Raw genomic sequence first — 25,634 nt, forward strand, 5'->3', positions numbered from 1 at the left:
AGTCAGCCTGTCCATTTCAGCGCAGTCCAGGAGCTTTTTTAAAATCAGTTCATCAGTAGGTGGTTCTTCAATGCTGGGCAAATACAATCCTTGCCACAGTAATTACATGTAGAATCAGATACGTTGCCTGTTTGTTAACATCATCAGACACAGTGCCTAATAAAAAGACTTCGGGTTTAAGGAAACTTCAGAATTAATGTTTGAAATTGAAGTGCAGAGGAGACCTGGCATCAATGATGGCTTGCTGACCTAAGCAGTCCCACAGTGGGCAGCTGCGTTGGTTGGCTCATGCTGTGCCCAGTTCTGCACTGGATAACTTAACATGTGTTATTGATGGCTGCTCCTGAAGCATCCAGAAATGAGGGACTGGTTCCATTTTACAAAAGAAATAAGAGAAAAAATTCTATACTAGGAAAGATGCTTCTTGGAACCAACTTACATGTCCATACACTTGGCCAAAAAGGAGGAAATGCATCACCAAAAGGGGGAGACACAAAGAGAACGCCACTTTGCAAAATATTTGCACATGCACCTTTGTATGTATAGATACAGCTATAGAACTAAGAGTTGTAACTAGGTGTCCTGGGTGCCTGCTGAGTCTTTTCTCCGGGGGTGAACCTCAGAAGGGCACTTTGAACCCAGCTTGGACTGAACAGCCTGGCAAGTGGAGGATGCTTTCAGACAGGGGACTGTTCTATGCCCCCTGCCCAGAGGGGAGGGACATCCTCTGTAAACTAAGACACCTGGCCTCTTCTGCTCTTTCTCAAGGTCACTCACATCCAAAAATAACAATGGACATGGCATGGGATACTATTATCTCAAGGTCCTTACTTGATTTTAGTGTACCTATTTATCTATGTATTTAGTATCCTTGAAAAAGAGCTGAAGAAGCTCAAAACATGTTGGGCCATTTCCAGTGGCAGCTTTTCTTTAGTTTTTGCTGGTGTAAGTGAACCAACATGCCCTTGGTCAGCTTGTAAGGTCAGATGATAGAGAATTTCACCAGGCTATTTCTGACTTGAAGTCTAAACTACCTGCAGACAAAGAAATTGGGGTGACAGTTTCATGGTGTCTCTCCCAGGCAGGGCACACCGTTATCAGGGGTTGTGGTACCGGTTCTTTCCTTTTCCCTAAGACATTTCCCCCCTGCAAGCGACAGCAGCATCAGCTACGCTGGCAGCCAAGTTCCCCCTTTGCATCCTCCACAATACTCCATATCTTAAATCATAACTGGACCTTGGGGCAAGTGGAGGAATTGAACTATCTCAAAATCTAATGGTTGAAAGAATTTGGAGATAACTCTGTAAAGTGGATTTTTGGATCTAGTATGGTAAGGGGAAAAAAAACATCTTAGGATGATTCCCAGAAAAGTAACTTCTGAGGCATGTTAGCTCAGCTCTAGTTCTTCCTTCATGGTTCAGCACCTTTCTCAGGGTCTTCCACATGTTACATTTTATGGGATGATTCTACATACAGCTTCTTGTCTCCAATGCAGATGCTGAAACCTGCCCTTTACAGGCAAACCATGCAGCAGATGTGTGTGTCCTTAGGGTGTGGGTGGCATCCAGCTCCAAGGAAGAGAGAGAGCTACCACTGTGGCAAAAATCTGACCATCTGTTTCTTGAAAATCTTCTTTTCCCATGACAGAAGCTTACATTTTTCTGCCTCATACTCACTGCATTTTACAATTTAATTTGAATTTCTTTTGGTGATGTTTTGGACCTTAGCTCATCGCTGTAAGGTGGCGTGCGGAGGAGGAGCCTTTAACCCGCTGGCCGCACGGAGAGCACGGAGAGACGGACTGCTCACCCCCACCGCCTGGAAAGACCTGCCACTGCCGCTGCCGCCGCACCGCCCAGAAGACCATCGCCGGCACACTGCCGGCTGCCTGCACCATGTGGCACCACCTGGCCGGCACGCGCTCGGCGCACCCTGCTCCACGCCCCCCCCCCCGGCACAGGTGAGAGCTGTGCCACTCAGGGGGAGGCATGCAGAGGAGGAGGAGCCGTGGCCTTTACCCCGCCGGCTGCACGGAGAGCACGGAGAGACAGACTGCTCACCCCCACCGCCTGGGAAGACCTGCTGCTGCCACTGCCGCCGCGCTGCCTGGAAGACCATCGCTGGCACGCTGCCAGCCGCCTGCACCACGTGGCACCACCTGGCCGGCACGCACTCAGTGCGCCCTGCTCCACACCCCCCCTCCAGCGCAGGTGAGAACTGTGCCGCTCAGGGGGCAAGGTGTGGAGGAGGAGGAGCCACGGGCTTAAACCCACTGGCCGCACGGAGAGACGGACTGCTCACCCCCACCGCCCGGGAAGACCTGCTGCCAGCGCTGCGCCGCCCGGAAGACCACCGCTGGCATGCTGCCGGCCCCACGTGGCACCACCTGGCTGGCATGCGCTCAGCACGCCCTGCTCTGCCCCCCTCCTCCGGCGCAGGTGAGAGCTGTTAATCACAGGTCGGTGTGTGTTTTCAAATGGCAACCCGCCTTTTAATGAAGCCCATGGGGAAGTGATGGGGAATGTGCCTGTGATTATCAGGAAGCTTTCCATGGGTCAGTTATCTGTTAGTTGATCAGACACATTTTTTTTTAGGATCAGTGGATATTTGAACAGCATTACCTTCGTGTATGAAGTTTATTCTTCAAAGGCTACTTAGTCTGCTGTGTGTTTGATTTACCGTACAATATCTCATTTTTGTCAGAAGTTCTTTTCTATTATTTTCTAATAGGGCAGTGTGGACATTACTGGCTTTTTTAGATTTGTTATTGAATTGTCTGCAGCAGCTCTTGTATAACTGGTGTAGACTGTGGATTCCTTCAATAATTCCACTACTGACTAAGAAAGTGATGTCAGTGATTGTGAGCAACAGAGCTTCATAAATTCTGACTCTAGTGATGATGAGTTCTGTGGGTTCAACGAAAGCTAGAAGACTACTCGAACTTTAAAGTCTCTCTTTTGTTAATGACAGTGATGATGGTTCTTAATGCCACTGTTGACTGCTGTTCACTTTACAAGGTTGAAATACGGTATTACTGTATTCTGTTATAGTTTATTAAATAGTTTAGTAAACCATTTGATTCAGAATATTTTTTTTCTTGTTTTCCTCCTCTAAAACTAGGTGCGTCTTATGGTCAGGTGCGTCTTATAGAGCGAAAAATACAGTATCTGTCTTCTGTCATGCTTCAGTTGAAGTATGGGAGGATGAGGACACCACTGGTTGCCAGAGAGATGTAACTGTATAATGAAAGACTGGATGCTCACACATGCTCCTCAGCCATCTCAAAGGTATGGTAAGGACAAGAACCCTGAACCCACTTCAGGAAAATTTCTCTGAAAATCCCTTTCTTTTGAACTTGTTTTTGAAAGCTATTCCTTTTCTTTGAGATTGAATGAGAATGGTTCTAAAACATTTATTTATTTGGGACATTTCTAACCTGGCCAACCCCTGCACGTCTCTGGACAGCTTACAACAATGGTTCAATAAAAACAATAAATACAACAATATAAAATACCCTATTATTAGCCCAAATAATAATAATAATAAAAACAACAACAACACTAATAACTCATTGATGGTATTAATAAAAACACAATTAAAATTGAAACTTTAAAATACTGGGTGAATAAAAAGGTCTGAACCTGGCAGCAGAAAGCATATAATGTCAGTGCCAGGCAGACCTCTCTGGGGAGTGCATTCCATAGCCAGGGCGCCACCACAGAGAAAACTCTTCTCTGGGTCTCCTGATCTCCTTCAAGGAGGGTTCCTGGAGCAGGGCCTCTGCTGCAGATCTTACGGGGTGGGAGGGCATATAGGGAAAAAGGTGTTCCTTTAGGTATCCTGGTCCCAAGCCGTTTAGGGCTTTATAGGTCATAACCAGCACCTTAAATTGGGCTTGGACTTCATTGGGAAGCCAGTGAAGCTCATAGAGGACCGGAGTTATGTGAGCATAACGACCAGCCTCCAACAGCAATCTGGGAGCTCTGTTTTGCACCATTTGAAGTATCCAGACTGTCTTCAAGGGCAGCCTCACGTACAGCGCATTACAATAGTCCAACCGGGAGATTGCCAGACTGTATGTCACTGTGGCTAGGCAGTGTGAGTCCAGGTAAGGACAGGGCTGATGGACCAGCCAAAGCTGTAGGAAAGCACTCCTTGCCACCGCAGTCATCAGGGACAGTTCTGGGTCGAGGAACACTCCTAAGCTGCAGACCCTGTCCTTTAGAGGGAGTGCAAAATGTGGAGGAAATGTTTAGCACAATACTAGTTATCACTAATTATTACACTGTATCCTGAGCACTCTTTTCTAGTGCAGTGACTTTTACCTAAGATGCTGAATCTTGAACTGGAACATTCTGCCAGACGACTATGTAGCAGTTTTTTAAAAAATGCATTTTAACAATTAAGCAAAAGAAGATCCTGTAACTCTTCCCTTACCTGTCCACGTCTTTGAAATAAAATTTCAATCAATTGTCAACTTCTGTAATTGTTGTCATTATAACAGAAATAACAATCCAACAGAAATAACAATTTTGTGTGGATAATAACTGGATTCTCCAATACAATTTTTGTCAAGATCCAGACAAACTCCAGACATTATACAACATATATTTCAAACAGAAATCTTTATTTAAACTATCACTGAGGTGGGAAATGTGGGGTAAACATTTTGTTTCATCTCATTAGAAAGCGAAGAATTAATGACAGGTTGAAACTTGCAAATATTGAATCAGTAAGAATATAAATGAGCGATGAAACATCAGATGAGGACAAGAACCTTCACAGGCACTGGGTTAATAATATTGGCTATAGCTCTTTTAAGTAATGCAGCAGCGGTTCCAGGGGCAGGTCTTGCTGAGGACGGAAAGACTGAAATGCTTTATCAATTTTCAGTGGACTAAGGCACAGATCATAAATTTGATTGTAGTTATGGACCAAGCGCTTGGCTTTTTCTTTTTCCAACTTTCCTGTGTTTGGGGGGAGACATTGTTTTCTCATTTGGTCAAAAACAGACTTGAATATCAAGCAAACATATTCTTAACAGATTCACACATAATCGCAAAACATGGGTTGCTGATAAAGTAGTGATCTCCCGGCCACTGTGTTCTGTCTTTCTTCTTCATTTGTGCACTTTAATTTCCCCATTGTTTGCAGCAACCCAGAGGACCTATCCAGTTGGGGATTCAGACCACACAGGGAGAGACAACAACATCACACACGCTGGTGCCAATGCTGCTGGCACTGCCCACCCCCAGCCATCCCCCACACCCCTGTCAATCTGGGCTCCAGATCTTCATACAGCCTAACTGTTTTCAGCATGAGTCCCTACTTCACATCCCGCTCCAGAGCCCAGACACATGGTCAATGCGGTGGTGGAGCAGCGAGGGACCTGGTGGCAGGGGCAGCACATGCAGAGTCTCGGAATCTCTCTACATGATTCAACTTTATGTCTCTATATGTCTCATATGTCTTTATGTCTCTATTCAACTATAGCCAATGCTGGAATTGGGCTATAGTTGCCATTATACATTATCTGAACAACCAAACTGTGGTTTGCACTTTCCCTTCTAACGGGATTTGAAACCATGATCAAACTCTGGTTTACAGCCCTAATTTGGACGGAAAGTGCAAGCCATAGTTTCCCAAGTCAGATGCAGAGGTATATGAGAAAGAGAGGAAGAATGCTTAAACATAGGGATCATTTGCTTAGTGACTGCTGTAACAGAACACTACTGTTCCTTGGCTTCTATTACCGTATTTCCCCGAAAATAAGACCAGGTCCTATATTAATTTTTGCTCCAAAAGACGCATTAGGGCTTATTTTCAGGTGATGTCTTATTTTTTCATGTACAACAATCTACATCTATTCATTCATGTAGAAAAACCTACATTTATTCAGATAGAGTCATGTTGTCATCTTCTGGAACATCATCATAACTCTCCAACCCCAGAATTGTGTTGCAACGGACGTACTAAATGTGTCCATCTGGCTGATGATCTTAACTGGGGCTTATTTGGGGGGTAGGGCTTACATTATGAGCATCCTAAAAAACCATGCTAGGGCTTATTTTCCTGTTAGGTCTTATTTTCGGGAAACAGGGAAAGAGCTTGTCAGGAATCAATTGAAACTGAGTACAGCACTTGGTACCATTTCATGCACTTTACCACAGTGTTTAAGCCCTGACTGACTGATAGAAGGAGAAATGACCAAATCCCAAGGTGCATAATTCTCTGCACCGCCCATTCCTAATCACTCTTACCTGTGTTTTTGATGTCAGCCATATAAAGGGCTCTCTCTAGCTTTCTGAACCGATCTATCCAGGCTTCTCGTTCCACAGAATCATTACAGTCTGATGTGTCATTATTAATTTGCTTCCAGGACTTGGTGGTAAGACATCCGTGTTTTTCTTTGTCCTTTAAAGCAAATAAGTTACATTTTTAAAAGGTTAGTATTTGTCAGCATTCTATAATAAAACCATGGGGGTGAGGAGTGATCACAAGAGGTTCCATGTAATGGCTACTCCAGATTCTCACAAGATTACTTTAACCAGTTTATTGAATAAAGAAGGGCAAACAATGTTTCTGGCTTCTGTTGCAGAATCACTAGCATGATTCAGAAATCTGAGTTCAATGGACATCCTAAACTGTACCGTACAAGTTGCTATCAACTTTATTTTCTTTGTTGAAGAAGCAAACAAAATGATTTGCGAAATCCTTAAAGTCAGGCTGGAAGAGGACACTGGGTTAAGGATTTCTAAGTTACTTGGGTGGATAAAATTATAAGTATGGGCAGTCCCTGGGTTACAAATGAGTTCTGTTCCTGGAAAAAAAAATGGAAATTCATCTTCAAGGCAAATTTGTATCTAAGTCAGATCACATATACTTAGCCCTCCACATTCATGGGGGTTAGGGGGCTCAGGACCCCATGAAAATGGAAAAACTACAAATATCTCTAGGCCACCTGCCACCACCCAAACTCACCAGTGTCTCCATTTTGCAGCAAGGAAATGCTGAAGAGATTTCCTTCTTTGGGTGGGTGGGTTGGGCAGGAAGGCATACTTTGGAGGTGTCCCCCTCTCCCCTTTCACTTCCTCTCTCTCTATGTTGATGCTTTGGAGGCCCTCCCTCTCTCCTCTTTTGCTTCCTCTCTCTCTCACTGGTAATGATGATTTTCCACAGTATTTTTTAATTAATAGGTTTTATGGCAGTTTGTTCATAAGCACAGGTTGTTCATAACTTGGACATTCATAACTCAAGGACTGCCCACAGTATAAGCGGTTTCCCATTCAGGGTTTTTACAAATCATGTTTTATTAACATTTCTGGATTTATCAACATGATTTTGACAATACCTGAGAATCATCTTCACTTTTCTCTATTTTTCTTCCTAAGATAGAAACATTCATGAGGATTTTATTCAACTGTAGGAGGACAGTTCTCAAAAACTTATCTAGGATGGACTACTTCAGAAGCTACAAATACGAATACTATTTCAGTTCTTCTCAATTACATGACTGGAAAAACGTATTGATTCAGTTTTCAGTTTACTTGTCTTTGAATTTGCTTCTGAGCAAAATGCTGAGAAAACATACTATATCAAACTTCAGAAAGCAATGTATTCTCTCTAGTGGCTGGAGCACACCAAGTAACTTGTTCTTTCAAACAACTGATTTACATGAAGGGTGTCAAACCCAAATGTGTAACCACAGGAACTGCGTTAGGCAAACTGCATAGGCATATCACATGCCTTTTCTACTGCCCAAATCTCAACCCTGCCGTGCGGCCATCAATGGCAGTCCATTAGTACTATCACCTGTTACACAGTCTCCATGAGGCCACAGGTGCCAGGTACTCACAAAAACCCTGGGATATAATACCCTGGGAGCAGGCAAGGGTTAAACCTCAGCTACCACTCCTATTTCCAGTGTTCAGAGGTGACTGCTGGTGTTTATGTAGCCAGGAAACCACTCCATCCATGCACACAAGGGAGGCACCACCAAGGTTTGCAGAACAAAAAGGCTTGCGGGAGGCCACTTCTGAGCTGGACAAGGAATTCTCAGTCCAATAAGGATGGAGTGTGATCAGTGGCCACAGAATGCTGACCTCTGATGGAGGGGAGAGCGAACTGGAGGATTGGGGGGGGGGGGGGGCAAACTGAATGGAGAACAGGAACACTGCCCAGGGGGCAAAGCTGAACTGATAAAAGAGGGAGAGCTCTGGGGGAAGGGATAAGAAATGGATGGAAAAAGTCTCTTGGAAATAGGGAACCATGCTGCAGCCAGCAATTGCAAACAACCGTTTGCAAACGCAGATTGTTGTGGCTATTTGTGGGGCTGGATCATGTTTTCGTCCTTAAAATGTCAACAGCGCAAACATTTGCATCCTTCACCTACAATGCTGAGCTGAATCAAGTGCAGCGCCTTTCCTCCCTATTTCAGCTTATATATCAAGCCCTGCACTGCTTCATCCTCCAGCTAAGCCCTGTAATTTCTCATCCATACCAATTGGACATGTACAAAGTTATGGGTGGCCAGACAGATTGTGAGGCATAAAATTAAATGGTGGGATGAATCAAGTACCAGCAATGAATAGCATTTCTGGTCGGAAAGGCAGCTGGTTTGCCTGCAGCCAGATGGTTAAAGTTCAAGTTCAACTGTTGCATCCTGATCAGCCTCTGTAGCAATGGTTACAATTGGCTCACCTTTGCATTCAGTCACCTCCTGAATATTAAGTATCCCAGAGAGCTTTCTGAAGATGATTAGATTAATGCACTGCTAAAGCCAATGTCTCGTGTCCATCATTCCTTTCACCATTAAAACGAAAATTGCAATGAGCTAGCACTCTGTAAATTGCATACCCATCGGGCCTAATTGCTTTTAACAGATGTATTGTAATGCCTTGAGGATGCAGCAAAGATCACAGCAGCACTGCGCTTGTTATTTCATAGATCAGTGGCAATTTCACAAAGTCAGGCAGGGAAGGTATTGTAAAAGTGCAGCATAAATGCAGGACCAAGGCTGTTCCATGGGAACACTCCAGTAGGAACAAAGCTGACTTCCATTCTGGAATCAAGGTAGATTCGGATCTTAGCTGACATTCTTAGCAATGTCAGCTGAATGCATTCTCCATGTTGCCAGCTGTTGGAGAACTGCCCTCCTCCCATGTTTGTTGGCTTCGTATAGGCATCTTGTTGGCCGCTGTGTGAAACATGTTCTTAAACTGGCAATGTTTGCTCTTGCCCACCAGATCAGCTCTTATTTTCATATGCCTGAACCAGTAGACTTCTATTTGCTGAATGGGTGTTGGCACAAACAACAGAAGATGGTTATCATCACTGTTATAGTCTCCTGATGAGCCTTATGGAACTTGCTAGGGGGGAATTCTGGACTACAGATCACTGGTCTGTATTAGGTTTATCCTCAACACCACCAAGAACAATATCATAGATCACCTGATAACAAAAGGTTCTCTAGGTGGTATTAAACAGAAATGTCTATGTTTACAGGATGCTTGCAGTTGTTGGATATCGGGAAGATTAACCGTGCACTCTTGCTAGGCATGGGGCCATGATCTGAGGTGCATGAACTTTCTCCTCCAAACCTCTGCTAGACTCCTGCTTGCAGGGTAGAAATAAGGGGAAAGAATCACATGTTCCTCCATTCCACCCCCTCCCTGCTGGCCTTTAAAAAATGGCATTACTCCCATTAAAATTGTAGTGTTGTGACTGCTCTGGGGGCTTGTCTGGGGAGCAGGAGGACTAGCTGCAGGATCCCCAGCCTCTTCCAACACCCACCTGGCATGGCTTCTTTCCCCCTTTCTGGTAGCAGAACCCCAACATGACCTGGCTCATTCCTGTGGCTGCATGGAGGGGATTCCCAGGGCAACTGAAGTTGTACCGCCATCCTCAGCACCCATGGCCTTTGGGCGTGCTTGTGGGGAGTGGGGCTTATAGGAGTTGATGATTCAGCTGCATCAGCATGCTTATAGGTTACCCAGCCCTTTTTCACGGAATGTAAATGCTGTTGCAAGCTTGTAATACTTAAACATTTTCCTTGCCCATTCCAAAATGCAGCTAAGTAGCTTACTTCCGCAAACAGGTGAAGCAGGATTTATCTCAGCCTGGGCTTGCTTCAGAAACTCCACAAATGGTTTCCATCTACATAAGGAGATATCCCAAAATTAAAAGCAATACCTGAAAGCAGATTTCTATTACATTAGTTCACCAGCACAAATTCCATCAGTTATGTTGTAAGATTAAATACAAACAAAATCAGTACATTAAAAAGAATGTCCTGCTTTCTTGCCACTTCTTGCCAGTTTGCTCAGATCCTCTTTTGGCTACTGCTAGAAACTTAAGAGCAGCAGTCTATTTAGTCAGAATGGTCAGTAATGGCTAATGGGAGGTATCTTGCCAGTTTCTTTGTGTCAAATACTGGTCTGTCCCACCCATTCTATCTGGAGCCTGATGGTAGAGATACTGAGGATCTACCAGGTGCATCTTAATGGCAAGACAGGTAATCTGCTACTCCGGGGGGCAGTTGTGCTAGTCTGTGTTGAGCCAAAAACAGCCCCAGCTCTCCCACCACCTCAGGGCATGTGCCTTCCTTTTCTCTTTGCTACCGCCACTGCACTGCCTCCTTGGAGACCTACAGACAGAAGTTGTGGCTGTCAGGGTCTTGCAAGGGTTTGCCCAGGTCTTGTGAGCTCCTGTGAGATCCCCACAGCTGCCTCTTCCACCTACACAGTTCTCCACAGAAGTGGAAAAAGTAAAGGGACATGAAATGAATGAAACCAAGAATGGGTTGCCATTCCAGAGAGTCCTGATTGTTCTGCTGTTTGTTCATTGAAAAAAGCCACCAAAGCAAGAAAGCAACTGGAAGGGCTTCCCAGAGCTCCACTGGAGGTGAAAGGGTAGGAGTGGTGGCCCCTCCTGGGGTGGGATGAGTGGTATGATTTGCAACTCCTCCCACTAGATCATACAGCGTGGGCCCCTCACCCTGCTTTGCGGGAGGTTTGGCCCTGCTTAAAAGAGAGAAGTCTTGTGGTACCTTAAAGATGAACACATTTATTGGTCACATAAGCACTGAATGAAGTGAACTGTAGTCATATGCTCACTTTAATGTACCACCAGACTCTGTTGTTTTTGAGGAAAGATCCTTATCAGTGGATTGGCGGACAAATGACATAAGGAAGCAATTGTACCTCAGAAGTTAATCCCTTGGTTTAGAAAGATGAAGCCACAGGCCTCTTGTAAGGAGTGTGCTAAAGAAACCTATGAATCTTTCTTCAGTTCATCTTTCTGTGACTGTTTCTCTTTCTGTGATGGGTTAAAGGGAGTCCATTGCTTTGTGCATTGGGATTAATCTCACATGACTGCAGTCACTCAGGATGGTTTATTGATCTTGAGCACATTTAATCACAAAGTGCCTCAGAGCAGGATTCTTGCTAATTGCTGAGGAATTTCAACACAGTGGGAGTGGAGATTAGAACAGCTGAAGCATCGCTAAAGTAATGATTCTATTGCACACACACCAGTTTATTTTATTTTCCTTGGTTTTTTTTTTAAAGCACCTTTGATGATCAGATGCTGCGATGCCTAAGCTTTGTAACACATTTTTGCTATATTTGTTTTTAAGGGGTGTCTTTAGGCAAGACAATATGCATTTGTCAATTATGTATTCATTTCTCAGTGGAGGTAACAGACATTGATATGGTGCTATCTGAGATCAATGTACTATAATAGGTAAGATTCAAAAAGCAATAAAATGACTTATCTTGAATGATCTGAAATAAAGATTGAACACTTTGGAAGGGCACAGCAATTGTATTTCTTGACAGCATACATCAAACCCTGCATGTGTGATCATGGAAGTTTCAGAAACTTTCCTTTATATCCTCCTCCTCCAAGCTCCCTCCTGCATTTTTCAGCAGCTTTTTGTGGCATGTTTAGAGCGAGGAAGGCCTGGCTTTCCTGGGATGGCACCAGTATTCATTACAAAATCAACTGGATTTTCACAATTCCACACTATAACATAGAACCCCGTGCATTATGAAATGGAACATTTGTTGCTGTCATGACATATAGGAACATATAGAAAGCTAGAGGTGAAAATGTCCAGACAAAAACCTGATATGAGGGATGTTGTACTCCTCACACAAAGAAAGCGGAAGAAAATGCCTCAGTAAAGCATTGGCTTATGTGCTTTACGTAGGTGAAGACAGTGCTACTAAGGGTTTTCTGTACACAGTACTGCACTAGGGGACTACAACTCACTCTGCATGGGCACAGAGTAGCAAAAAGTGCAGAAAACTCAAGGTCTCACAGGTTCATGTTCTTACAGATTATCTTCATTATCCTAAGTAATGGTCGAAAATGTGATGGAAATCTTTGCAGATGGTGGGTACTCATGGCATTGGTGGAAACACAGTGTAGACATGGATATAATAAAAGCCCTATGCAAGCCTCTGGCCTGTTCTCATGAGGTCAAAAAGTGTGTTATGGGCATGTATCCCCAATTCCCAAGGTCCAAAATCATGTGGATCCTGACAGAGGCCTCTGCATCACTGGGAACTAAGCCTAACCTGGAGAGATGCGAACTAGGTTTTATGTCATTTTGTGCTTCCTGAATGCTATGCTAATCTAGACAGTCGATGATTCTATTTATTTTACTATTTTGTACTTATAATAGAACCAATGCACTGCCTTCCCCCTCCAACTGGAGGTACATAAATCAGATAACCTTTATCTGTAAAACAGGGTCATTTGAGTAGAAGCCCTCAGCTCCACAGGTGGTGGTGGTGATTGTTGTTGTTAGCCGTGAAGTCGTGTCCGACCCATCGCGACCCCATGGACAACATTCCTCCAGGCCTTCCTGTTGTCCACCATCCCCGGAGTCCACTCAAGCTCACACCAACTGCTTCAGTGACTCCATCTAGCCACCTCATCCTCTGCCGTCCCCTTCTTCTTTTGCCCTCAATTGTTCCCAGCATTAGGCTCTTCTCCAGGGAGTCCTTCCTTCTCATTTGGTGGCCAAAGTACTTGAGTTTCATCTTCAGTACCTGGCCTTCTAAAGGGCAGTCAGGGTCGATCTCCTCTAGGACTGACCGGTTTGATCGCCTTACGGTCCAAGGGATTCGCAGGAGTCTTCTCCAGCACCACAATTCGAAGGCCTCAATTCTTTGGTGCTCAGCCTTCCTTATGGTCCAGCTTTCATAGCCATACATTGCAACTGGGAAAACCATAGCCTTGACTATATGCACTTTTGTTGGCAGGGTGATGTCTCTGCTTTTTAGTATACTGCCTAGATTTGCCATAGCTTTCATCCCCAGGAGCAAGCGTCTTTTAATTTCTTGGCTGCAGTCCCCATCTGCAGTGATCTTGGAGCCCAAGACAGGTACTGAATCATTTTTCATGTCTAGCAGCTAGTTTCTTAATTGTGCTGCCTTGTTCTGAGCTGTTCCACACATTCAAGTCATGACTATTTATTTTTTATTTATTTATTAAAACATTTTTATGCCGCCCCATTCGCCGAAGCCTCGGGGCGGCTCACATCAATAAATTAAAATAATTATAATATAAATTAAAATATAAATATAAAATTAAAATACAACAGTACAGTATAAAATAAGCCGCCCTGGCCAGATAAAACCAATAATGTTAACAGTTAAAATGCCGCTTGAATAAAAAGGTCTTCGCCTGGCGCCGAAAACCAAATAACGACGGCGCCAGGCGGACCTCTCTGGGGAGCGTGTTCCATAACTTAGGCGCCACCGTGGAGAAAGCCCTCCTCCGAGCACCCACCCTCCTAATTTCTTTCATGGAGGGTTCCCGGAGAAGGGCCTCCCCCGCCGATCTCAAGGGGCGGCTGGGCATATATGGATGCAAGCGCTCCTTCAGGTAACTATAATGGGCAGGAGGGAAGGAAACATCTGATAAAACATTTGATTAAAACTCACTGCATTCTGCCTCTTCTACCAAAATCATAGGTGCTAACCAAAAATTCCATCATACCAGGATGTAGAATTAGTCCATGCTTTTGGCAAATGTTCTCTGTCTGCAAAGAAGAAAGAATTGTTGCTGGGCATTACTTACAGGGAGGAAAGGAAGCTGGAAGAGGCCCAGGATAATTTGGCCTCCTTTGGTCTCCTTCCCTCTCCACCCACTGGAACGCCCCTCCCTGTGCCCCAAGATCAATCTTCCAGCCTTGGATGCCAGCTGGCATGGCTCTTTCCATGCTTGCTGTGAAGGGGCAGAGGAGGGGGTGGGGTCAGTCCTCCAACTCTCCCTTCCCAGCTTGGAGTGCAGTCCCAGTAACCTCTAGCCCCTCAGGCAATTTCTAGGCTTGTGGGCTCCTTTGGAACTTGGGACATGCTGATGGCTGTAGTCCAACACAATGTCTATTTTTTACCTCAGAGAGTGAAAGAAGACCAGAGGAAGTCTTATCTTGTTGTAGGAAACTCAGGCATAGTTTTCTGAAATCCAGCTGTCCTGTATGTTCTTTAAGTATTTGCTTCAAAGCCTGGAACACATCCTCTTGAGTCCAAGAACTATGAAATGACAATGGGTACAAAGAAAGGATTAGGGTTAAAGAGGCCACTCGGTTTATGATTATTTGTTGCAGTCTTATAGTTCCTTTCCAGCGCAAAAATTTCCAGATGTTTGCAAGTGTTTTGCAGAAATATAAATAAATTTCCAACTGAGAAGCTAATGGGGCAACTTGCACAGTAATAGAGAGCACCTGGTAATCAAGTCATAGAAAAACTATGAAGTGGAAAAGATAAGAAAAACATTATTGATATAAAATTAAATTGAGAAATCTAGACTTACGGATAGCTAGCATAGCATAGTTTACAATTTGTGAATGTAGCTCCAGCCAATTCCTTGTGACAAAGGAGAAGTTGCTTGAAGGTGTTTGGTAGTTTTACTCCTAATACTGCTTCCTGGGGGCACCCCTGTGGTGACATAGCTGCCATAGCATCTCTTCAGACCTGCTCTCTTCTCCTCTTGGCCAGTTTCTCTGCACTGAAATAGCTTTCCACACCACTGCCACCTGCTCTATCTGGCAGTAGCAGCTATTACCAAGTCTTTACCCACAGCCTGTGCGGATGCTTTGTGACCACCTTCCCACCTTCCCAGCTTCCCAACCCCACATGTTAGCTGATAGCGCAGCAACAAGATATTAGTCAAAATTCATTTATTCATGTGCAATGGAACCAAAGCCTTTTTCATATCCTATATATCAAGCATAGATAAAAGTAGAAACCAAGACTGCCATCTGAAGCATACTTACTTGGACAAACTTTCAACTTAAGCCAATGGTATCTTCTGAAAATACAATGTGTTTAGGACTGGGATGTAAACATGAAAATGTCAGTTTACTTCTGATGTTTTGAACTGACAAACCCCACAGACAATATTCAATTGCATGTTCTATTTAGAAAGCTTTTAAGTTTTTCTGGCATTTTTACAAGTAGTATTGTTGGATTTGTTTTTACCATTATTTGGGAGTTACGTATATAGTGTGTGTTTACATTTCTGTTTTGAAAGGAAGCAAATAAAATCAATGATTTCAATGGGCCCCTTTTTGTCACATAGGTATGTGCAGAACTAAGTTACACTTTGCTCAGAGGCACATCATTTAAAACAGTTAAGGTTCTGAAAAGAGGCTTTGTATGTTAACCACCTGCACCACTGAATTTAGATTCACCCTGAAACAAGATGCGGCTCAAGTTATGATATCTTTTATATATTTTAATGTCTGTATTTTATTGAACATCGCCTTGAGCACACCGAGTAGAGGTGCAGTCCAAGAATATGAAAAGGCTACAACCCTGTGTATGTTTAAACCGAAAACATCCAGCAGCTCCCAGCATTTCCCAGCCAGCAATAGTCAATCAATCCATCTCTAGGTTCTTTAGTTTGGTGCTGGCCCAGGACAAGAGAGACTCATTCAGTGGAGAACCATTATTGCGTCTTTTAGACCCTTTTCAAATGGGGTCCTGTATAAGCTGGAGGCACCAATAAAAATTACAGCTTAATCTTTACAGCTGCAGGCTGTATGTCATATCACAGATAATAAACCAGTCCATCTTGGCCAAAGGATATTTTGGAAAACTGAACATAATGTTTGTTTAAGCAGACTGGCTGGCATGATGTTTAGATTGCCAGATAAGGACTTTCCTTATTTGGTTTCAGATTCAGATTAGGCCTTCTAGGCTTCATCTGAGCGCTATTTGGAAATGTGAGAAAGGTGAATGTTGCTGTAACTCTATACGTACTGTACTAAGAATAAGTCCCATTTGACTCAGTGTGACTTACTTCTGAGTAGATATGATTATCACTGTGAATTTCCAATTTTTCTATAGACCGTTAGGATGTATACATACTTATCTGAAAACAGCTTGCCTCTAAGCAGACATGAATATCATGGTATTAATAATACCTTATGGTATTAATACACAAATGGTACTGACAGTAATACATACAGTACATTCCTATACATGTCCACTAAGATAGTGGTTTTCAAGCTTTCCACAGCTCAGGACTGGCAAAAACAGGAAAACCAACTTGGGGACCACTGAGGCAGAAAAAAAAGCACCCTACACATAATATGGTATTCTGTGTATTAGTTTCCTAACACAATACGAAAAAAATGAAAATTCTCCAAATCACTTCCGTAAGAAAGCCCTATTTATTCAAAGGGATTTATTCTGATAAGTGTGCACATAATTTCAAGTTTTAATTCCTCAGGGCATGATGAAGAGGTTGGAAAGGACATTATTCATCATGAACAATATCCAACATGCCCTGTGACTATAACATTAACCTCTCTCTCCCTCCCTCAAATGCAGCAGTCATACCACTCATTCTCCTGGAGATCTAGTCTGTGTTTGACTACCGAGTGTTGCAGGAGACCTAAAGAATGTTGTGTGTATGGCAGCTTTGCAGCACTACTTGTAAATCAGGGATGGACAACTCATAGCATTCCAGATGTTTTGACCTACAAGCCCCATCAAACCTAGCCAGTATGACCCTTGGTTATAGATCATGGTCAAAACACCTGGAGACTGAATTGCTCTGCCTTACTCTAATCTGACCGTCTTATGCATATGTTTCTTGAGGTTCTGTTGTAAATCTCTGTCAACTTTATTACACAACCTTAGTAGAATGGTATCCTTACAATAACATGTCAACACTACAGTCAATATTCAGTGGTGAGAGCAGAGATCTGAAAAGTATCAGATAATAAATGTGGGCCAAATATCTTGTCTATCAGATAAAGAATACTGTTTGTGGTGTATATGTATAAGGTCGGACTGATGTTCAACACTTTAGGAGGAATACATAGCACAAGTGTACACTGCTGAGGAACATTTACTCAAAAGTCAGTCTCAGTCAGTCCAATGGGACTTACTCCCATGTAACTAAGGATTTCAGTCTCAAGCTGTCTCTTAACTAGTTTTCTTTGCCAAAGTTAATTAAAGAAATTCTTCATAATATCCACAGATACAGCCCTAAAATCTGAGGAGCAGGTGTTCAAAGAGTCAAAACATGTTTCATTATCAGGGATTTAGGACTGCTGCAAGAGAAGATTTTTGCTCTTAAGTACCATAAAGCTCTTTTCAGTGCCAGAAGCAAGTCAATTTTTCATTTGGATTCCTTCAGAGTTCAGATGGGCTTATAACAAGGGCATCTATTATATCCTTACCAGGCAGAAACCAAAAGTAGAAGTTTGTTTGTTTGTTTGTTTAATGGATAGATACATTGCTCATCTATTGACAGTGAAGAGTATGTTGAAAATTAAAATAGAACCTTTTACTCTGATTCTTTTGACTCTTTTCAGAAAGAGCCCCTGCTTGGTGCGTTTTATTTGCTGCCACTAATGTTAATAGCTGGAACAACTTCTCATAATTTACCTACAAGGAAGACAAAGCAGTTTAATTACAAACAATAGTTTAAATCAGGATGTTAAAAATGAAGAAAAATAACACTTAGCTGTATAGAAATAGTTGCTATTATTGCTTGAACTGATTTCACTGAACCTGCTTTGAAAGATACTTCTGACTAAAATAAATAAACTTTATAACTGATGCAAGGAGGTTTGAATCTGCCTGCTCTTAATATCTCCTCCAACATGGTAACTGAAATAGTGTCTTAAGCTCCAGTAGGGAATGGTAGTTCTATGAGGGAGAACAAGGATTTCAGAGAGAGTAGTCTCAATGTCCTTGGCAAACTCCCATACCCAGAATCTTCTGAGGACAAGGGCAGAGCCAGGGCAGGAAAAGTAATACACCATTGGTTCAAGGCTGTATATTATTATAGTCATTATTATTTTCATTATATTGTATCCCACATTTTCCTCTTGCCAGGAACCCAAGATAGCTTGCATAGCTATATTTATCTTCTGAACAACAGCCCTGTGAGGTAAGTTAGACTGAGATGGAGTGACTGGCCCTAAGTTACAGAGAGAATGGAGGAATGGGGACTTGAACCTGAATCACCTGGGCCAGTGCAGTGGTTAGATTGTCAGACTGGGATCTGGGAGATCCAGATGTAACTCTCTACTCAGCCATGAAGTTCACTGGGTAACTTTAGGCCAGTCACTCACTCTCAGCCCACCCTCCTGCATGGAGTAGTTCTGAGGATCAAACTGGGAGGAAGAGGAGGAATCATGCAGGAGACCTTGAGTTCCTGCAAGAACACGGTGGAATGTAAATATAATTAATATGTATTTATTTATTTAAAGTATTTATATGCCATCCTGTTGTGAAAGCCTCAGGACGGCTCACATAGATAACCTAAATTAGTGCCTAAATAAACATAAGAAGCGCCCTGATAGATCAGGCAAAACGCCTATTCTGAGTTCAGCTTCCTCTTGCCTGCAGTGGCCAGCCGATTCCAGTGGAAAGCGCAACAAGCAAGATGCACGGGCAGCAACGCTTCCCCACTGTTGCTCCTCGGCTGCTAATGGCAAGCACCAGGCTGCCTCCGATCCTGGGGGTGGCAAAGCACCATTGAGTCTAGTAGCCCTTGGAGACCTCCTCCTCCAGACGTCTGTCTTCCCTCCTTCAGAGCTATCCAAGTTGCTGGTCATCATCTTATCTTGTGATAGTGAATTTGTGCAACAGTGCAAATGCAGAATGTCTCTCTCTTGCCTTTCACAAAATAAAATAGGAGAAATGTAGTTGTGCCAAAATACTGAATTCACATACCAATTCCAGGTCATTTGCCTTTGAAAATCTCTTGAAAAGGAGTTTGACTGTGGGCAACTGAAGAGGGACTTCATGTTTTAGGAGCAGAGGGTTCAGCTGTGCCTGAGTTAGAAATCCTGAAGCTCTGAGATCCAAAGACTTGCATTCTTCCTGCAGTTGGTCCAATTTCAGACTCAAGGGATACAGCTCAACTTCCTTTTTGAGGGCAGCAAGAAGAGAATCCTTCTCTTCATATGTCTCTGTTGGTACTTGCACAATATCCTATGGAAACCCATTGTTTATATAATTTTTGAGATATAGTGATAATTAATACCTTTATATTATTTATTTAATTATTGAATTTGTATGCCAACTGACAAAAATTGTTTAGGCAGAGATTAAAGAAAAATGATTACATACACAATTATAAGTACAAAAAAGTACAGTGGTACCTCAGCTCATGAACGCCTCGGTTCATGACCAAATCAGGTTGTGAACAGAAATTTCAAATTTTGCCTCAGGTCGCAAACTCCGCATCAGGTGACAATTGCAATCGCGCCTGTCTTCCCTGCATGGGTGCGAATGCGGCTGTGCTTGGGGTGGGGCAGGGTGGGGGGAGATGGCTGCAATCTTTGTTGTTCTTTGTCACTTTGTTTCAAATTTTTGTGATTAAAAAAATAGTTCCAGAATGGATTAACCTTATTTACATTGAACCTTATGGGAAAATTTGGCTCATGACCAATTTGGGTCGCAACCAGAGTCATGGAATGGATTAAGTTCATGAGCCAAGGTACCACTGTATAAATAAAATAAAACCAGAGGATAAAACTGATAAAACAGAAGTTCAAAGCAGCACATTTCTCCCACTTCTTAAGCCTCTAGAATATCACAGAAACATAAAAGATGCTAAAGTTTAGCGGGCCTTTCTGGATGCCGATCTGCCTGTCCAGCTGGGCAGAGAGACTTTGGCCCTGTGGACCACTGAGACTCAGCCCCAGGTCAGTAGGTGGTAGGGACTGACCTGGCACAACGATAGCCGAGCGAGGGAAACACAGCAGAGCAGCGGCGCACTAGCTGTGGACACTTGCAGGTGGCTGATCCAAGACGGTCCCTCCCATTACGCTGGCCTATTCCCCTGGAGTCCTTCCACCCTACCTGGCAGCCCAGGGAAGCAGCTGAAGGGTGGTGGCCAAAGGGCGCTGCCTGTCCATGCCCATTTGAGGGCTGGTTGGTGCCTGGCTGGGCCTGATACTCTGGCCATTGGCTGGTTGCATGGGTGATAGTCATTGTAATCTACATGATGATAATGAATTGTCTAATGCTAATTCTTTGTATTCCTATTATTGCTTTAGAAATTTTATAAATCCTATAACTTGTTGTATTTATCACCTCATGTAGCCACTCTGATTTTCTCTTGTTTTGAACTGTTGTACCTTGTTTTATATTGCAATTTATTGCATCTTGTATGGTGCATTAATGTATTTGTAAACTCCTTTGAGAGCATTTTATGGCTTTAGTAGCAATATAGAAATTTAATTTAATAATAATAAATACAAAGTTATTTGCATGGCACTGGAAATGCAAAAGGACAGACACGAGGTGAGCCTCTTTGAGTAAGGCATTCCGTAATGGAGGCGCCACAGCTGGAAAAGCTCTCACACTTGTAGCTACCCTCATCAGAATTCAGGGGCTTCTGAAAAGAGCCAGGCATGTAGGATCTTAAAGGTGGTCTAGGAGGAGGTATTCTGCCAGGTACCTGGTAAGACATTTGGGCTTTAATGATAAATACCAGAATTTTGAATTGTGCCCAGAAATAGACTAGAAGCTGCTGCAGATGCAGAATACTGGCTTATAATGACCACACCATCCAGTTGCCCTTCTCTCTTTTTTCCTGTTCTGGGCGGGTTGGACTACATCTTCATTAAAAGGCACTGCAGGCTCAATTAAAGACAATACCATCACAAATGCTGAAAATATCCATCAAGCACAAGTCACACACATGGGGTTATAATTCACCCTGACTCTGTTCAAGTTCAGTTACCTGTTGCCTTTCAAGTTGTCTTAAAGTCTGAGCTCCAAACGATGGTTTCTGGTGTGTATGAATGTAGGATAATGACTTATCTCCACAGGGAGCTGTGGCGCAATGTCTATTGAGTGGCTTTAGAACCTTGAATAACAAGCATGTGGTTAGAGGTGATGCAATCGAAGAGAAACAAGCACTCATTTTGCAAAATCAGTATGGATACTGAAAAGATTGTGAATAGCAGCAGCCGCCACAATGATTTGAAAGAGCTGATCTTTGTAATACTCTGTACTCTTATGAGGAAGCAGGGGCTTAGCATAGACTGGGGAGTTCTCTGTTCAGATCCCAGATTAGCAACCAAACTCAAGTGGACAGCTCTTCGCCAGTCACTGACTTTCAGCTTATCTTAGCACACCAGGTTGTTGTAAAAATAAAAGAGGAACACACTGACCTGAGTTCCTGAGAGTGGGTGTGGTTTGGCATTTGGGGCTCAGATCCATCTCTGCCTGGCACAAGTTCTTCTGTGGCAGGTTACATGTCTTTTGTGGTTAGCTCAAGCCCCATCACAGCCATTTTGTGGCGGTGCCCATAGTTCATTGAAATGTGTTCCTGGGTCCAAAAGGTTAGGAACTGTGCCGCAGCTCATTTCTTATGCCCCCCTGTAAGGCAACCCCTGCATATAAAGTGGTGGGTGGGGGAAAGGGAGCATGGGAGGAAGCTAGAAGGAGGGCTGTTGGGATCCACAACATGCTACACAATGCTCCTCCTGAACTAATTGAGACTGTCCATTAACATATTGGCTATACTTGTAAGGAGTGTGGCTACTACATTACACAAGGAGAGGCAGCTGAAAAATTTGGCAAATGGAAAAGTCAGAGAAGACAACTTTAGAAAATAAGATGACATATATAGAGGAAGCAAAGGAAGCCAGCTTATTTCTTATTTTTAATAAGAGGGTGTTCTATTGGGAAGGCTAAGACTGAGCTTTGATGCAGAGGTACCCTGTTATCAGTACTTGGTTACAGCAGAATGTTAACTTAGCTGCAAACCATTTCATTATTTATCACCTTTATTATGCATTTAGTTGTAGTCACACTTGCAGAAGAAGTAGGAGAAAACCTACTTTAGATCATTTAAGGTGCAACTATGCACAAGTTTAGGCAGAAAAAAAAATCCAGTATGCCCCAGCCAGCACAGCTGCCTTTTCCTGTCTAAATGTGGTTAATTAAGTGTTCACAAGGAGTACAGGCTAAAGCTGAGCAAGACATTTGCGAAGATATGTAACTGACAGTTCTTAGCAACTCACTTTGTTGTCCACAGAGCTGTTATCATTTGTTTCTGCTTGTTTAGACTTATCTTCTTCCTTTTTGCCTTTGTTCTGCTGTTCATCACTGAGACCATAATTGATCCGCTGACAAGGAGACTTACTGAATCCTGGAGGGTTTCCGTATGTGTGTCTTGTATGATGTGGAGGTAAAAGTCTCAGCATAGACTGGCTCTCAGTTTTCACATCCTCCTGTGTTTTGCTGTCAGGAAAAAGGTATGTAATGTATTGGTTGATAGTTAGGAAAATACATCTATCTATCCATTTACAATACACTCCAACACCAGCCATATTTGTATTTTGGAGCACTGCTTTATTAGGCAGAAGAAAATAGTAAGAGCAGTGAGGAGAATCTGAAAGGTCTTTAATCCCTGTGAAAACTATATGTGTAATTCTGAATACCATAATCTCAAAAACAATCTCAGCTCAAATCTCCTGAATTTTATTGAGAGGCTAACTTCAATGGAATAAACAGAAAATGAAGATATGGAGAAGATGTATGCAAAATGACTATAAAAGATTTTTGTTGACAAGGAACAGGAAAGAGACATACCCATAAACTGTCCCAACACTAAACATGTAGCATTAGTAAGAGGAATTTGTGCGAGACTTGCTTATGTCAGTTGAAGTCAAGGCAAAAAGACAAAACCCGAAAATGGTGCTAAAGAAAGTTAGGGTGCAATTTGATGTATGTTTAAGTGAAAGAAAGCTCCATCTCTCCTAACATTCTGCAGTTTCTATCTTAAGGTGTGCAAGACTGCAGCTTTAGTGGTGGTGAAGTGCAGTGAGCTTTTTCCCTTCTACCAGATAAGATTGATGAAGATTGCACATAGGTCTGTTTGTAACTTCCTCCCCTTAAAGAACCATGTATAGGACAATCATGGAAAACAGATATTCCCACAATCAGATGTGCCCTGCAGGGCTTGAAGTGCACTATAAGCTGATTGTGGGGGAGCAGACTCACCAAGTTCTTCCATCTACTCACAGCTATGAATAGACAAATCCATCCAATTCATTTCTTTAAATTGGTCATTTTCCCAGTTTTAAATTTGATTCATCCCAATGATTGGATTAAATTAAATTTATCCCAAAATTTGATTTTTTTTCTAAGCTGCCAATCAGGTTTTTTGTACATTTTGAACATTTTAGAGTGTTCATGAAAAATTGTGTGTATTTTGCACACATTTCTCAAAATATGCAAATTTTTGTTTGCATAATTATCTAATATACACATTATCCATCAATAATACTTGGATTTTTGTATGTACTCTCCCCTAATATATCATTTTATATACATTTTTATTGGAGAATTCCACTGCAAAATTTGGGAAAGTGCAAATTTTGAATGATAAGTGACTTTTGGGTGACATAATTATTCAAAGCTGCAAAATAAGGTAAATTTCCCTTAAGGAGTGACCTGAACAGGTATATCTGCTATCTATTCACACCAAATGAGTTAAACATTATTTGCTGCATGGCAAACATCTTTTGGAGTTAAGGCTAAAATCCTGTGACCACTAGACTAAGTCTAGAAGGCCATAGGATTTTTCAGAGTCTAAGTTCCCACCTGAAAAACTTGCTCTGGGGGTAGAGATGGAACTCTGACCTCAGAGCACTCTTTCACTGCCCTCACAGCCAGCATAGAAAGAATTGCACTAGTTACAGTTCCAAGTTGCAAGAGTAACTTTGGGGGATGGAGAAAGGAAGGGAAGGGATGGGAGGAGAAAGGTAGAAACAGCATATGCAGTATCCTCGGCCTCTCATGCTCTGGGGAAAAACACTCATATTGCTAAAATTTCCTAGTGTTTTGTAGGGTAGGAGCCCTCCATAGGATGTCCATAAAGGTTTGAAACAGGGGATTGCAGGCATTAGACTGCATTAGCTGAGGATTTTCAAAAGCAGTTTATATCTGAACGTGACTGCTTTCTGCTCTTTTGTGGGGGGGGCACCATTTGCAAAAAGCTCCTTTTCTCTACCTTTGGCACTCCCCCCGCCCCCAGTGTGTTCCTGTGCCTCTCACATGCTTCTTTTATTTATCCTAGTCTTTCCCTTTATAATCCTTCCCTTCCTCTTCCTCTTCCATTCCAATATCAACCAGCACAAAGAAAATAAACTCGTGAAGGAGAATGCTAAGTTACAACCCCTCTCCTGCTGGCTTTCTACATGCAAGGAGTTTGGATTTGGAACTTGCTAATTGGATTAGTATTTAAGCTGCTTTTATATACTCCGTGAATTGCCTAAATAGCTTATCCTTATAACAGAGAACTTAATTTAACTTGTAAGCATAAGGATTTACTGCACTTTAATGAGTAGCACACCTTTCATAAAACACCAATTCTAAATATTTGTTTTAATTAATAACACAAAGTCACTAATGTATATCAAAAAGATATTCGAGATCTCATACTTACTCATCATTTTTTTCTACAAGGCATCGAACATACTTGCTCCCAATTATTTTTATTACAGTCTCATAATTAGTGTTTAATCCATAAGGGAGGTTGCTGACTGAAGCCATTGGCAGCAATGTCTCTATGGAAGGCGACTTCCTGCAACTTCAAAAGGCATAACTTTAGAGATACACAGAGGAGAGGTCCATCTCTTTCTCCTTTGGAACAAACAAACAAAACTGAATATGGACAGCCTTGGAAAGGGTCTGTTCAAGTTGCTGCATGGCAAACAGTACGCATGAAGCCTGTAACAGAAAGCCAACTGGGATTCCCTATTCCCCTTGACTGATTGGCCCCAAAAGCCACCCAGAAATTTCCTGACTCCCAGTTCCCAAACCAGACACTGGATTTAGCACATGATCACCCAAATATGGGGAATAAAACAAGTGTATTGAAAGGATAAAACATAGGGGTGGAGGGGACTATAACACTAGGTTTAAAATGGGGAAATGGGGAAGGCAGGGGGAAGTTGGAAAGCAGCAATTTGACAGATCACAGTCAAACTAGCACCCCCCCACCCCAATCCCAGGGTCTTGTTGAACACTTGAACCCAAAAACAACAAAGCTAACTCTTCTCCAAACTATACACAGAAGATCTATCTTCCACAGGGTTGTAGCATGCAGGGCATCAAAGGATTCTTCAACAT

At 42.7% G+C, this 25,634-nt stretch overlaps 1 protein-coding gene across 1 annotated transcript; it reads right to left on the minus strand.

The window, feature by feature from the left end:
- Window positions 1-4,806: 4,806 nt before the first annotated feature.
- Window positions 4,807-25,055, minus strand: CUNH1orf87 (chromosome unknown C1orf87 homolog). The gene is made up of 11 exons (XM_044430451.1): window positions 24,949-25,055; window positions 22,520-22,739; window positions 21,232-21,357; window positions 19,212-19,472; window positions 17,812-17,915; window positions 14,408-14,546; window positions 13,956-14,053; window positions 10,085-10,155; window positions 7,352-7,386; window positions 6,261-6,414; window positions 4,807-4,967 (listed from the first exon to the last, which is right to left on the minus strand). Exons 1-11 carry the CDS (start codon window positions 25,053-25,055, stop codon window positions 4,807-4,809), a joined length of 1,476 nt encoding a protein of 491 aa, XP_044286386.1.
- Window positions 25,056-25,634: the final 579 nt, after the last annotated feature.

The sequence above is a fragment of the Varanus komodoensis genome, unplaced genomic scaffold (assembly GCF_004798865.1).
Source record: "Varanus komodoensis strain SLA01 unplaced genomic scaffold, ASM479886v1 scaffold20_1, whole genome shotgun sequence".
NCBI classification, from domain to species: Eukaryota; Metazoa; Chordata; class Lepidosauria; order Squamata; family Varanidae; genus Varanus; species Varanus komodoensis.

Excerpts from the sequence above, each read along its gene's own strand:
- CUNH1orf87 (XM_044430451.1), bottom strand. The coding sequence starts at position 25,055 with ATGGCTTCAGTCAGCAACCTCCCTTATGGATTAAACACTAATTATGAG. Across the intron at positions 22,740-24,948 it reads CTTGTAGAAAAAAATGATGA|CAAAACACAGGAGGATGTGA; the intron begins GTAAGTATGAGA and ends TTTTCCTGACAG. Across the intron at positions 14,547-17,811 it reads CAAAAGAATCAGAGTAAAAG|TTCTTGGACTCAAGAGGATG; the intron begins GTTCTATTTTAA and ends GTCATTTCATAG.